The sequence below is a fragment of the Nesoenas mayeri genome (assembly GCF_963082525.1).
Source record: "Nesoenas mayeri genome assembly, chromosome: 1".
In the NCBI taxonomy this organism is placed as follows: Eukaryota; Metazoa; Chordata; class Aves; order Columbiformes; family Columbidae; genus Nesoenas; species Nesoenas mayeri.
Genome location: NC_137541.1, coordinates 118,185,270 through 118,198,276, shown reverse-complemented (window position 1 = coordinate 118,198,276; position 13,007 = coordinate 118,185,270). Strand labels below are relative to the sequence as shown.

Below are 13,007 nucleotides of genomic sequence, written 5' to 3'. Positions count from 1 at the left end.
ACGTTACAGAATTCAAGTTTTCTTTTATTAGAATAGAGGAAGAGAGGTGAGAAATAACAACAATACAACTGGAACTTGGCATGCATTCTAACATGTAAGAGTTATGAAAAGCAACAAAGTTTTCCTCATAGTACAATAACTCTTCAGGATGGACCAAAAGGATTATATATGACTGCAATAAACTATATTATCAATGACTGACATTGCTACTTTACTCCATATATATAAATAGACAACATAACCTGGATCATTTTTGAAACCCATTATCAACAAAACCCTACTCAATAAAATTAAGTCTGTCCCATCTCTACCAGATCACCTAAGATTATATTTGGGCAGCTAAGAGCCAACACATTTTCCGAAGTATTATTTCAGTTGGGTTACCTAATTTCTGAAAAGGATTTTGTCAGAGCAACTTAGGCAGAGGTTTTTTTCAGTCAAGCCCATCTCCAACAACTCTTTCAGCATAAAAATACAGGAAAGACGTAAGCAGCTGGTGTCATAGAGCTCTTCTATGCTTCATACTCAAGTATTTTAAGATCTTCAAGTAGTTCTTTCGCAAGTGCTTGCAGATCTGCATTGCGGCTCTTTGACAGCGCAATGATACGCTGAAATGGCAAAGTGTCACGCATCTCAGAGGCTGACTTGGCTAATACTTCTGGCTCCAGAACCACAGACTGGAGGAGCCGCAGAGCATGAAGACAAACTTCTGTATCTGGGTCTAGAAGTGGGGGAGGAAAATAATCCAGTGTTTACGAGAAGCGAGTCCAAAAAAGTAGAATTAAAGCTCTACAGTGTCGTTCCTTGGGACCCACCAGGCAGACAGGGAATAACTCCAGTTTCAGTAATTCACAGCTGCCATTTGGTGCTGGCTGGCTCTAGAAGGAACCTGAAAACAACATCTTTGTCTTGCTCAGCAGTGTTGGGGAGGGAGGGATAACGAGGACCGTTTCTCTTGTTTTTCAAAATGTTGAAAATGCTATAAACCAGGGAATTTATCATCATGCATTTACCCGGTCACTACCCAAGTCGTATTGTTGGATGCAAAACAATTTAGGAGCAGAACAAGCTACATGCCATGACAAACAGGCCAACTAATCAAATCTGCAGTAAATCACCAGGCTTTTCGCTAATTTCTTTTTATACAAGCCTTCAGACTTCTTCAAAGCTCAATGAAATATTAATCTGTATAAAACTTTCTGGTAACCATGTGTCAGCCTTCCAAGTGTTTAATTCAGTCTACACAAAACTGAGATGGGTACTGAAGCTAAGCACTGCTGCTCAGGAATGCGTCAGAGAAATGTAGCAAAGGCCTTTGCTAGGAAAACATAGAATAACCGCACTGTTAAGAACACAGGATGCATTTTTAATTACTGACACATTAGGAGCATTATATTTTAATCGTTCACAACAGTCCATGTGCATTTAGTTGTTTATAGATTTATCAAAAGCATGCAGTAGAAAGCCCCATTTTTGCACTTCTCTGTGCTGCATATTTCAAAGGAAAATGTATAATATACTTTAATGGCTGAAGTAGTTATTTGTTCCACGTGCCATACATTTTTTATGTATTTGTCAGTAGCATAGCTAGTCTCCAGCAAGCTTTTGATAAAGCGTTGTACAGAAGTGTTCAGAAAAATTAAATCAGATCACTTTGCACACCACAGAGACCAAAATCTCACTGAAGGAGCATAAACACGGTGCAGCAATAAACCACACTGTACTGAGTTTGAAGGAAGTGTTTGGTGGGCTGAGGCAAGTTACTTCTGTTCCCGGCTTATTTATTACCCAACACTGGTGACCTGAAAAACGACTAAGGAGAATTATTTGTTAAAGCATAAGGGGAAATGCTGAAAACACCCAGGGGAGAAAACAGAATGTGATGGACAGTGCAGACGACTATGGCTTTAAGCACGAAACATTGTCAAGATGGGAATTTTTAAGTAATTCCCACGAGCACATGGCTGAAGTACAATATTAAAGACTGTGACATCTGATCTATACCCACAAGTCAGGCACTATCTCCCTCTTACCCCATTTTCCATCATGAATGAGATACATAGGTCTTTTCTACCACACCTTCTTCCCTATTTATGGCGTAAACCTCTTAAGAAAGAAATTCTGCTTTCTCCTGGGAAACCAGCAGAGTGGGGTATAATCTGAAGACACAGGAATTGTCCAAAACCAAACAATAACATGCATTTTCTGATTTTGTGTGCAACAAGAATCTTAGCTATTGAGCATGCTGGACAGCTTCAGACATTCAAAGTAGCATTTAAAAAACACCCCAATGACTAGTGCTTCACACCCCACAGAAGTGGTCATACCCATCGCACAGCCACTCCTATTGCTGCCACTTGGGCTGAAGGCTCTGAGGAGTCTCCATCATCATCTCCAGGAGTACCCGCAGGTGCCATTTTCTGAGTCATAAGCAATTAATTGTAGTTCATGGAGAAATGCACTGCAGCTCAGCCTCACATACAGCAAGACTTTATGTCCAGTTTCTTGGACATCAATACTTCAGTGAAACCTTTTGAAAAAAAGTTGGGTGCAAGTTTTGGTTTCAAGATTTATTCTGACCTACTCAAAAAATGACTAAAAGCCACGAATTCATCCTCCCTTTCCTTCCATTTCTGTCTTCAAGCCTGCTAGAGATTCTTTTTAATTCCTATATTTTTTTGCCAGATATAACATTCAAACTCTGCACATATCACCCGCCCCTTTGTCTGTACTTGATATTATTCTACATTTATTCACCAGAAATAGCAGCAACAAGCCACAGCCCAAATAGGTAAGAAGAAAGAAGCTTCTGGGAGTGAAATCTATGTAGTTCATTACAATCTTCCTCCATGTGACATGATCCCTCCATGAAACAAAGCCATTACTACTTTTAATGGCTTGCAGTACTGCTGAGAAGCTTCATGTATGTAAGATGTTTTAAATCCCTGGATAAAAAGTGCTTTGTTATTAATACTGTTACAGGCATCTATGTTACTATTATCTGCAAGCATTTAAAGGCTGTAGGAAGCGAGGAATTGATCAGGGAGAAAAGTGGTAGCAAGGGAGCTAACAAAATTAGGATCTGTAGGAGATCAGGAAATGATTTCCAGCTTGACAAGCAAGAACATTTTCCTGTAAGAGCAAAGAGGTTCTAGGAAGAATCTCCAGCAGCAGCCAGGGAAGCTCAGCGGCTTGAGTCACTCAAATGAAGAACAGATTAGGCACTCGGGCACACAGCGAAGGAAGGAAATGATCCTGCACCACAAGACGACTTAATGTCCATTTAACCTCTGATTGCCATTGTTTTGCATGTATTTTGAGATGCTTCGAGTTAAATAAATACATATGCCTTAAAATATACTTCCTTAGGATTACATGCAGTTTTGAGAATACTACTTATTATGGATAATCATGTTTTCTAAGAGGATTTTAAAAAAATACCCTAGATGTCTCTTGTCTTTCCAATATCATTAGGGATTTCTTTTCTAAAAACCCTGTCCAAAGAATACTCAGAAGAAATGTGAGGAATCTTCATTATTCAGCATTATATTTATTTCAATAGCTCCCAGATTTAGTAATTTCTGCGCTAGCTGAGTAACATTTTGTTTGCACAGGATCAAAAAAATCCTTTAGCTGTAATCAAATCACTGCATCACATCCTCCCAACAACTAGCACACACATCTCTTCAACTCACATTCCAAAACTACAATCATGATTTCTGGGGAATAGGGGAAGAAATAAAGCTGCTTGCCTCAGCCAGGGATCACAAGTGCAGCGTAAGCCTACCATCATCATAAAATGCTGATGCAATTTTAACAAGGTGTTGAAACTGCCGGAGTTTGCTGACGTTCTGCTAGCTGCCAGCACTACCGTTTGATGTCACTGGCTTTCAGTCACCGACAAATGCAACCGATAACGTGGACAGATCTTAGTCACATCTGTCATTAGCGCCGTGCTCTCAGATGAACCGTTCCCTACAGCAGGGTTTAAAGTAATTGCGTTACATCAATGCTAAACAGCTTATCTGCAACTAGGTCTGAGTTGAGTGAACTCAATTTACACGTGCCCACACCATTCTCTGGCCACCTGAATGCAAGGCTTATTACCAAGCAAGCTGTTTACAGCTATGCCTATGCACAAAATCAGTATTTCAAAAGCTTCCCACTACTGTCGTAAATGTCATTCAATTCAATTACTGTCTGATTCTAGCGTGAAGGGGCGTCCTGCCACTCCTCCTCTCTTTTTTATGCACCTGTCAGACTACCTACATTCACAGCATGCCTGACAGAGAGAGCCAGGGCCACAGCTTGCCCCATGTAAGATCTCTTTGCATTGCCACTGCTGGCAGAGCTGAGCCAGTATCTGCAGCAGCAGAGTTTTCTGGACGTTTTCATAACGCTGGTAGGTCTGAGGAGACAAGAAGTGTTGCAATACGGGTGCTACGTGGGGAAGGAGCAGGGAGAACACCGTGGCAGAAAAAAAGGCTGAGCTTTGCTGCTGCAGTTCCTACAGACACAAATACGCTTTCTCTCTGCAACATACTTGCCCTAGCTCCGGTGTAACAGCTGGATTTGCTTCAGTCTCCTCCCTGGCCAAGGTGGCTGCTCTCACATGGAGTTGAGCTAACCTGAACTCCTCGCTCTCGCACAGACACACGCCTGTCACACTTGTATCTGGGAAATCCTTGAGACTGACTCCCAGGGTCCAGATCAAAGTGGCAATTCAGTCCCAATTTGCCTGACTGCCACTTCGGGGCTGCGAGTGACAAGGAGCTTGCACAGACACGGCACTGTGGCTGGCAGATCTGCCCGTGAGCTGATAGATACATTGTCCAGCTCCCATCAATCCTCGCTTGGGCTTCTGAGGGTTCCCACAGGAGCAACTGGACAAGGCGAACAATCTAAGAACAAACATTCGCTTTACAGTGATAGATGCATTTACCAGAGTTGAAGTTTCTCGCGTATATTCACATAAGGAGAAATACCGTGCCCAGCCCAGCTCCATCTGGGCAAGAATCATTCGCAGCAGCTGCTTGGAGTATGGAAAAGGGCAAGTGTTCAGTGATTCTTCCCCCAGCCACATCCAGCCTCTCAGCTCACTGGGGTTCGAGGACTCTCTTCAGAGCTCACAGCTTTGCATTTAAGAAAACTGATATGGTCTTAAAGGGCAAGAAGGGCAATCCTCTTCTTAAGACTAGTTTCACAGTCTGAAGAGTAAAACTGCTGCGCACTTGAAAGACCAGTAACTGACGTTTTGATTTACAAACAAAAATTTGCTTTAATACAGACGTCAGTTTATAAATAGGGGGGCTCTGTATGTCCAGCTGTCATTTAAAACATACTACCGTGCCAATAACCTGAATTTTCTCACAGCCGTAACCAATTCAAACAGAAAAGCAAGGCATTAGAAACCTTCAGGGTTAGTCATGAAAAGCACATATTGAAGGCTGCAGGCAGCATTAGCAAAATGAGAACGTGCTTCATACAAGCATTTATAACAGAGCCCGTCATTTGCAAAGAATTTGAATAAACAAGGCTAGATTTCCGTGTGGAACTGTAGTGGAGGAAACTGAAGGGCAAGAACTAAAATTAGTCATACTTTTCTTGTTGTCTTGTTTAATGAAGTACCTGGAGCAATTTCCCAGCTATAGATGAGAAATGTTACTGACATAGTCTCTCTGAATTCCACACTTCCTCCTATATCCAAGGAGAGCAATTTTTTAAACTGCATTCAAAGAAAAGAAAAGTGGGGAAAACCAAATTAAAGATGCAGGATAGCAAAAAACCAAAACGACAAATGAACTACAGAGCCTAAACTCACTTTCTCCAGCACCCATTTGTTGGTAGATGCTCTGCATGATCAAAAATATAAAACTTAAATCTAGTCTTTATTATTAATCACTGAGCTGACTGTGTCGTCTTATTCTTCAAAAGATCCCTGGCAGAGAAAATTCCCAGTCTATCTCTTCAGGAATTACAGAAGGAAAGTCTTATTGCATCTATAGATATAAAACACTAGAAAAAAAAAATTGAGATCTGTCAAGTGGATTTTCACCCAGAATTATATAACTTCTTTTTCTATTGCTAGGGATGGGGCTTCTTTAAATCTGAAAGTTATGCGAAACCCTTAGCGAAGAGATCAACACAGGGACAGCAGCTGATGGGAGAAAACTAAAGCTGCCTGTATTCTCCGAACAGCTGCTCTGCAAACAAATGGTGCACCACAGGAAGAGAACTCCACTGATCCCACAAGCTGCACCATGGACAGAAATTTGAGTCATCGTTCACGTGTTTTATGCTGTCACCAGGCTGGGAAGGTATAGGCAGGCAGAGCTGATACCTACGCAAGAGTACAGCAGCTACGTAAGCTATCAGATTACGCTCTTCAGTGATCAGTGTTGCTTATTAAAGGGTGTCCGTCTTTTAGGCAATGTTTACAAAGGTAGAAAAAGAAAAAATAAAAAGATAGTCCACCTCATAAAGTGCTAAAACTACAGAGATCTGCATTACCTTCAAAAAGTGTGTCAAACATTTGTTTTTCTCCTATTATCAGAACAGCCTCCAGCAGAAAGAGCTATTAGGAATTCTTGTAAGCAAGTGTGAAGTCATAAAAGCTAATTCAACTCTTCCAAAGACAGTAGGACAGATGAACCCACTTTGCTGTTAACATTCTTACTCCACTAGAAATCTTTATTAGATTTTTCTTTTCTTCCTTTCTCTTCCAATATGTCTTCAATGTCAAGGCATATTTCCATCTCTTCAAAAAGCCTGCTACACAACCTGAACCAAATCCCTCTTTGCTCCAGACACAACAAAGCACAATAAAGAAAATCAAGTTAATGGTTTGCTCTCTTCACTTAATGGAAAGGAGACATTCTTCTTCAGGGAACAAGAAAACTGGGCACAGACTGAGAATTCAGAGAAGGAATTTGAGGTATTTATCAGCTGTGTACAAGCCAGTGGGAGAAAAATAGCCTTGATATATAGGCTTAGGTCACAGACACTTGTAAATTGACAATGGAAAAGCAAATTGGAAGGTTCTCTGAAAATAATTAAAAAAATTCAGAAGATTCTTTCTGGGGCCTCTCTTAGTGGGAATGCGATAAAAGCTTACGGAATTGTGGAAAGCTGAATCATCTCATAACCCTTAATCAAAACACTCTTTGAAGAAGCTTCCTGCAGGAAGGCAGCATATACAGGATACCCTGCCAGCAGAGTGCAGGGCTCTCTTCTCTTGCACAGCAAACACTGTCAAGCTGAATCACGGCTGGCAGAAGCTAAGGATGCTGGGCACAAAAACAGGATAGGAGCAAGAGTACGAGGAACCTACTGAATTTTCCAAGTTGAAACATTTAGAAATAGATTAAATGTAGAGAAAACTAGAGATCTCATACAAAACAATGGGCACAAAATCAGGTCTTGGATCTGACCTTTCATCTGACATATCAACTAGTCAGCCCTCTCCCTCAACAGTGAGCAGACTTCCTCTGAAGTCAGAAATCTGCACCGGCAGATGTGGTTTATCTGAAAATCTTCCTCCTTGGCTGTAACTGGAGAACTTGTATTATCAAAGAGTGAAGGAATTAGCCATGCCTGTCCTTCCTTCTACAAGCCAGCCACACACAAATTAACACTTGCAAAATGCAGAGTAGTCTTTTCATTTCTTACTTCCATTAGCAGCTGCAAATTAATTATAACTGTGCCACATTTCATCCTCTTATGTGAGCTAGGAGCCTTCTTCAAACAACAAACTGCATCAAACAATTAGCTTCTTTTTTTTAATCGCAACATTTAGAAGGGCACATTTGGGAACTTTTGAGGGTTTTTTTTTTTCCTAGAACAACAGCTTATGTATATATTAGCCAAACATAAAGCAGAAGAAAAATCTGGACTGACTAAGCACAGGAGAACAAAGGACCATGTACTCAGAGTTCTGCAAGAATACAGTTCTCAGACTATATAAAAAACCCTATAAAACTGGATTTTTTCCAGTCTTACAAGGATTACTTAATTTTCTGAGATCTCAGAAAAGAGAGCCTATGGCACTACAAAGCAGGAAATTATGTGCTGAAAAGCACGAGTACCCCTACACTTCCTGTAAAACAGTGGAGAGAACTGTGAGCAGTACAAGTAGCTTCCAGTTTACCAGCTCAAATCAAAGCTTTTCCAAAACTTCCATATCAAATTATTCCTTGAAAAAGCAGATGCAACCTCTCTCGCTTCAGCTGCTGTTAGTATGTACTAGTTGCATTTCAGTAGGGTTTTGCATAGCAGCAGAGAGCCAAGATGACTAACCTTTCCAGCCCTATAAACCGTACACCAAAATCTCCTCACAGACAAGCCAGAAAAACTTGAGAAAGCCAAGACAGAGCAACTCTAGGAGCAGTTCAAAGGCAGGAGAGTGTCATGGCTCTGTCCTTACCGCTGTCCCCAGTGTCCCTTACAAGCTGTGCACACAGCTGCCAGCCAAGTCCAACGCATGCTGGCAACGTCAATCTCTGCTGGCTCCTACGCAGGGATTTGAAGCCTCTGAAAGAGCAGAGCCTTGATGTCACTCATGTACCTGACAGTGGCAACAGAAATCCTTGATGTCCTTGAAGTCCTGCACCGGCCAAAGGCAGAGCTGGGAATAGTACTCAAGCCCTGCAAGCCCAAATCCTATTAGAGCACAAGGCCTCTCTTCAGCTGTAGAAGCGGTCACTTTTGTCACCAGTGACTATAGTTACAGAGGTTGGTTTATTTCCCCAAAAGGTGTTAGAACACAGTTACATTTTCTTTTGTTAAACGGTAGCAACCTGATAGGTAGTGTGCCCTAAGGGTTTATTTTAAAGTGGCTATGTGAAAATACAAGTGTCTTTTTAAAAACCACTTTACCAAATTTCTCCATTCCTTATTTCTAATTCTACCATCCCTAAATGTTATAGTCATGGAATATTGCACACAGTATCAGAATTGTTGTGAGAAATGCACATCGTCTCCCCCCAGCTATTTGCCCTTTTTGTTACTTTTAATCTGACTAAAGCTATACATAATCGAGTTACAGATATATATTTCTGTTCTGTTAATTCTAACACCTATTGCCAATCTACAAACCCCAACTCACAATTTACAAGGTTCTTAGAGCAACTTACCATTCAATAGCCACCAAAGCAAAGGAATAAAACCTGGACTTTCACTGATGTACTGTAAGCCTTTCAAGTTGATACTCACGTTGTACAGTGACATTAGCATTAGCCTAGAATTGAAAGAAAAAAATATGTGATGCCTTTTATTCTTTTGCATGTTTTGGCATCTTTTGCTATTTATGCCAAGCATGTACTGATGCAGAAGCCTATTGTAATAATTTATATTTTGATAAAAGAGATAAGTCTCAAATTACATATAAGCAATATTATGCAAAGCCTTGCCTTGACTGTTCAGCCACGTATTTCAAACACATGGAAAAACATCCCATGCAAAAGTAAGAAAGTTTCGTCAAACTCCATGAGATCTGTTAGGTGAAACGTGCAAAACTAGGACTTGGCGTTACATGACCACGCTTATACAGCAGAGCTTTCGTCTTGACAATCTCCACCGGGCAGATGACCATCTCAAATCAGCTGTTTGCCCTGACAAATTAAAGGGCCACTAGGAAACGCAGAAAGCAAGCCTATATAATGAGTACTAGAAACAATGTCAAAGGAAGCCTCTGCAACACCTGCCTTTCTATACACTGACCCTCCAGTCAGCTGAAACATAGACAAGTTGCTTATGCCATCCTCTCTCAAGCATCAAGAGGGACCAGAGGAGGGTCACAAAAATGATCAGAGAGCTGGAACAGCTCTGCTGTGAGGACAGTCTGAGAGGGTTGGGGCCGTTCAGCCTGGAGAAGAGAAGGCTCCAGGGAGGCCTTATTGGGGCCTTTCAGTACTTAAAAGGGGCTTGTAAGAAAGATGGGGCAGACTTTGTAGCAGGGCCTGTTGCAACAGGACAAGGGTGATGGTTTTAAATTAAAGGAGGGGAGATTCAGGCCAGACATGAAGAAAAAATTTTTCACCATGAGGGTGGTGAAACCCTGTCCCAGGTTGCCCAGAGAGGTGACAGATGCCCCATCCCTGGAGACATTCCAGGCCAGGCTGGATGGGGCTCTGAGCAACCTGATCTAGTTGAAGATGCCCCTGCTCATGGCAGGGGGGTTGGACTAGATGAGCTTTGAAGGTCCCTTCCAACCCAAACTATTCTGTGATTCTACAATCCTCCTATTCCTCCTGCAATATTTAGCCAGCATGCAGCAAACACCAATGTGGACTCTCTCAGCTGTCAGGGGAAGTTACTACGCGTACAGAAGCCTTTGGAAGAAGTGGATGGGCCTGAAGGAGGGAAAAGGAAGGTATTAGTAGTCCCGGGTCTGCTTTGCACGCTCCCTCCTAAACTAGACTCATCCCTTCTGCTGTGGGTGCAAGGCAGAGAAGCAGCTCACTCTGCCTCCCCTCCAGCCCCTTGCAGTGTGGCAGGGCCAGTCCATCTGGGCCACTGAGTGAGGATCCGCTGTGACAAAAACAACTGCTTGTCTTTTATTATGTCATAATGGACTTCTCTATTTACTCTGCCTTCAGGAATCCAGACTATGTTCAATGTGCACGTGGATTTTTTTTTTTTAAGTCAATAACAATGGAATTCAATTTGGCTGTAAACTGTGCTCTTGTCTTAGCATGGACCAAACCCAGGATAACAAAAGCCAAAATGGTATTCTCACCTGCACCTCTTCAAAACTGTTTCAAACAACATTTGGGCCCACTCAAAGCCCCCTTCCCCCCCCTGCCTTTTTTTAGAAGGTAATTTGTTTTGCTCTTTTATTATGGCCATTGATGTTGAAGGACAGAACCCATAACCTGACTTCCAGGTAACAGAGAAGGTCTGTGGCCTGGCAACTAGAAAATATTTCCTTAATCAAGCAATTAAAAAAACCTAAAATGACATCGCTGACAAAACAAAACTGTTGCTTGCACACCAGTGTGTAAACAACAAAAAAATACACATAGGAAGTATATGTTAATTTCAGCCACATTTTCAACAGCTTCCGAACCCAGGATTTCCTAATTTATCAGCCTCCTGAAACAGGAAGTTCCTTAGTCATTTTGGGGCTGAATACATCACAGATCTGAAATTAAACTGAAGTCTCTACAGGGAGAAAAACAGGTAGGCTGGAGAAGGCTCTGCATTTTAAAAGGACCACTCGAGCCTGCTGATCCCACTGGCTTCTCCCATGGTGGCTGATGCTGAAGTCACTGCAAACATGAAAAGTTTCAGTATGATCAGTAACTTGCAAAATCTGAAGGGGGTTTGGCTACTGATACCCCCTCAGCCTTAGTCATGACAGAGCTGGGGGAATTCTGTAAGGTACAGGAGGCTGCATGCAGAAGTGGCAGCTCTGCCTCTTTATGCCCCAAAAAAGAGTCATACTCTAGAGTCAAAAGTTTTCTTACAAATCCTTTAACTCTTCTAGAGGTGTTCTCCTGTTTTGACTTTTATGCAGATCATCTCTACATCTGTGGAGTAGTTGAAGGGAGAGGGCATTAGTGACACTTTATGCTATGTTATGATGGATGCTCTCTCATTTTTATTTTATTTCTTTTCAAAGATGATAACACCCAAGTCAATTTTCTGGACAATGGAGAAGGAAGATGAATGAGCAGTGCTCCTACAACATTTACAGAACATGCCATCATACCCACTCACAGCTGGGTGCTGGGTTACATACAAAACAATTACAGAGAAACAGGAATGGGCTGGAATGTCCTCCTCTGTTCTGGGGCCAGTTTGGCAGCTGCTATCTCCCATGACTACGATAAACCTGCATGTCACTGCACTGCCATCATTTCCAAACAAGAGGGAAATAACGTTATTCCAAATGGACTTCACACCTCGCATCCTATTCTCAAACGAGTTCTCATGGCTTAAGTTACTACGCCACCAGCAGACTTTCAGACCCTCTCAGTGCACACCTTCAGAAAGAAGCAAAGGAAAGTAACCCTGATCAGGTCAGCCTGCAATGGAAGAGGCGTTGAGTTGTATGATGTGCTACACCACTGGAGGTTTGATCACCCAGGGTCTTAAGCAGCAGAAAAAAAAAAAGGAACAGTAGATTTAATAATCTGCTTCATCAGTGGCAACCACCAAGGTGTGCTGTGGAACTAAAATTGATGCTCGGCGACGTTCCTTGTCTTACAGCCTCTGCAGCTCCTACTTGGGTTCCAGAATTCAGGCCCTGACAAAGGAGCACAGCTGTAATAATTATACCTATAATCAGCCAGAATGAGATGATCTATAGAACAGTATCTTATAAGGGAAAACGTTAACATTTCTTGACAGTGCCTTTCATCCTTAATCTGTTTGACATTTGCAGTTAGAAATAAAGTGACGTAAAAAGATGCGGCTATGTTTGTATTTTTACTTCTCTTGTTTACTTTGTGTAGACAAAGTGGGCTGGTGGTGGTGACCCAGGGAACTGCGGTGGTTTTGGAGTGTCAAAAGAAGACACAACCCACCCCACAAGCCAATTTAAGGGCCTAATCCAAAAGTGGTAGTGTATTATTACTAATTAAACACACTCACCTGAGCACGGCACAGAAGCATTTCCAGGCTTTTTATACCATATTCACCTCTACTACTTGCACATTCTAATGAAGTATTTTTTGCAATAATTATTGCAAAAGTGCTTATTGAAGCAAACTTGACACACACCATTACTGGATAAGCAATACTTTCTGTGGCTGTTTGGTTGGTTTTTGCTGTTGCTTTTTGTTTGTTTGGGGGATGTATTTGTTTATTTCGATTTGGTTTATCTTCTCATTTTGGTTTTTAATGTGGAGAGCTTTTTAATTACGCATTTCATAGTCTTCCTGTTTAGGCAAGCCAAATGTAATTAACACCTTGTACTAACATATCTGTCAATGCTTTCTCTAAAATCTAGAACTACATGCACAGCTAAAGCCTCTTCTCTTCTGCTCAATACATGGAATTGGTAC

General features: G+C 41.6%; 1 protein-coding gene across 2 annotated transcripts in view; it reads right to left on the bottom strand.

Annotated features, from left to right (window-relative positions):
* Positions 1-512: 512 nt before the first annotated feature.
* Positions 513-13,007, bottom strand: part of HSF2BP (heat shock transcription factor 2 binding protein) — a gene marked incomplete at both ends in the record, with an annotated part of 31,153 nt that continues 18,658 nt past the window's right edge. For both annotated transcript variants that reach the window (XM_080363998.1, XM_080363999.1), the window contains 2 exons: positions 513-721; positions 9,132-9,235. In XM_080363998.1, coding sequence (XP_080220124.1) covers positions 513-721; positions 9,132-9,235 — 313 coding nt within the window. The remainder of the gene's footprint in view (positions 722-9,131; positions 9,236-13,007) is intronic.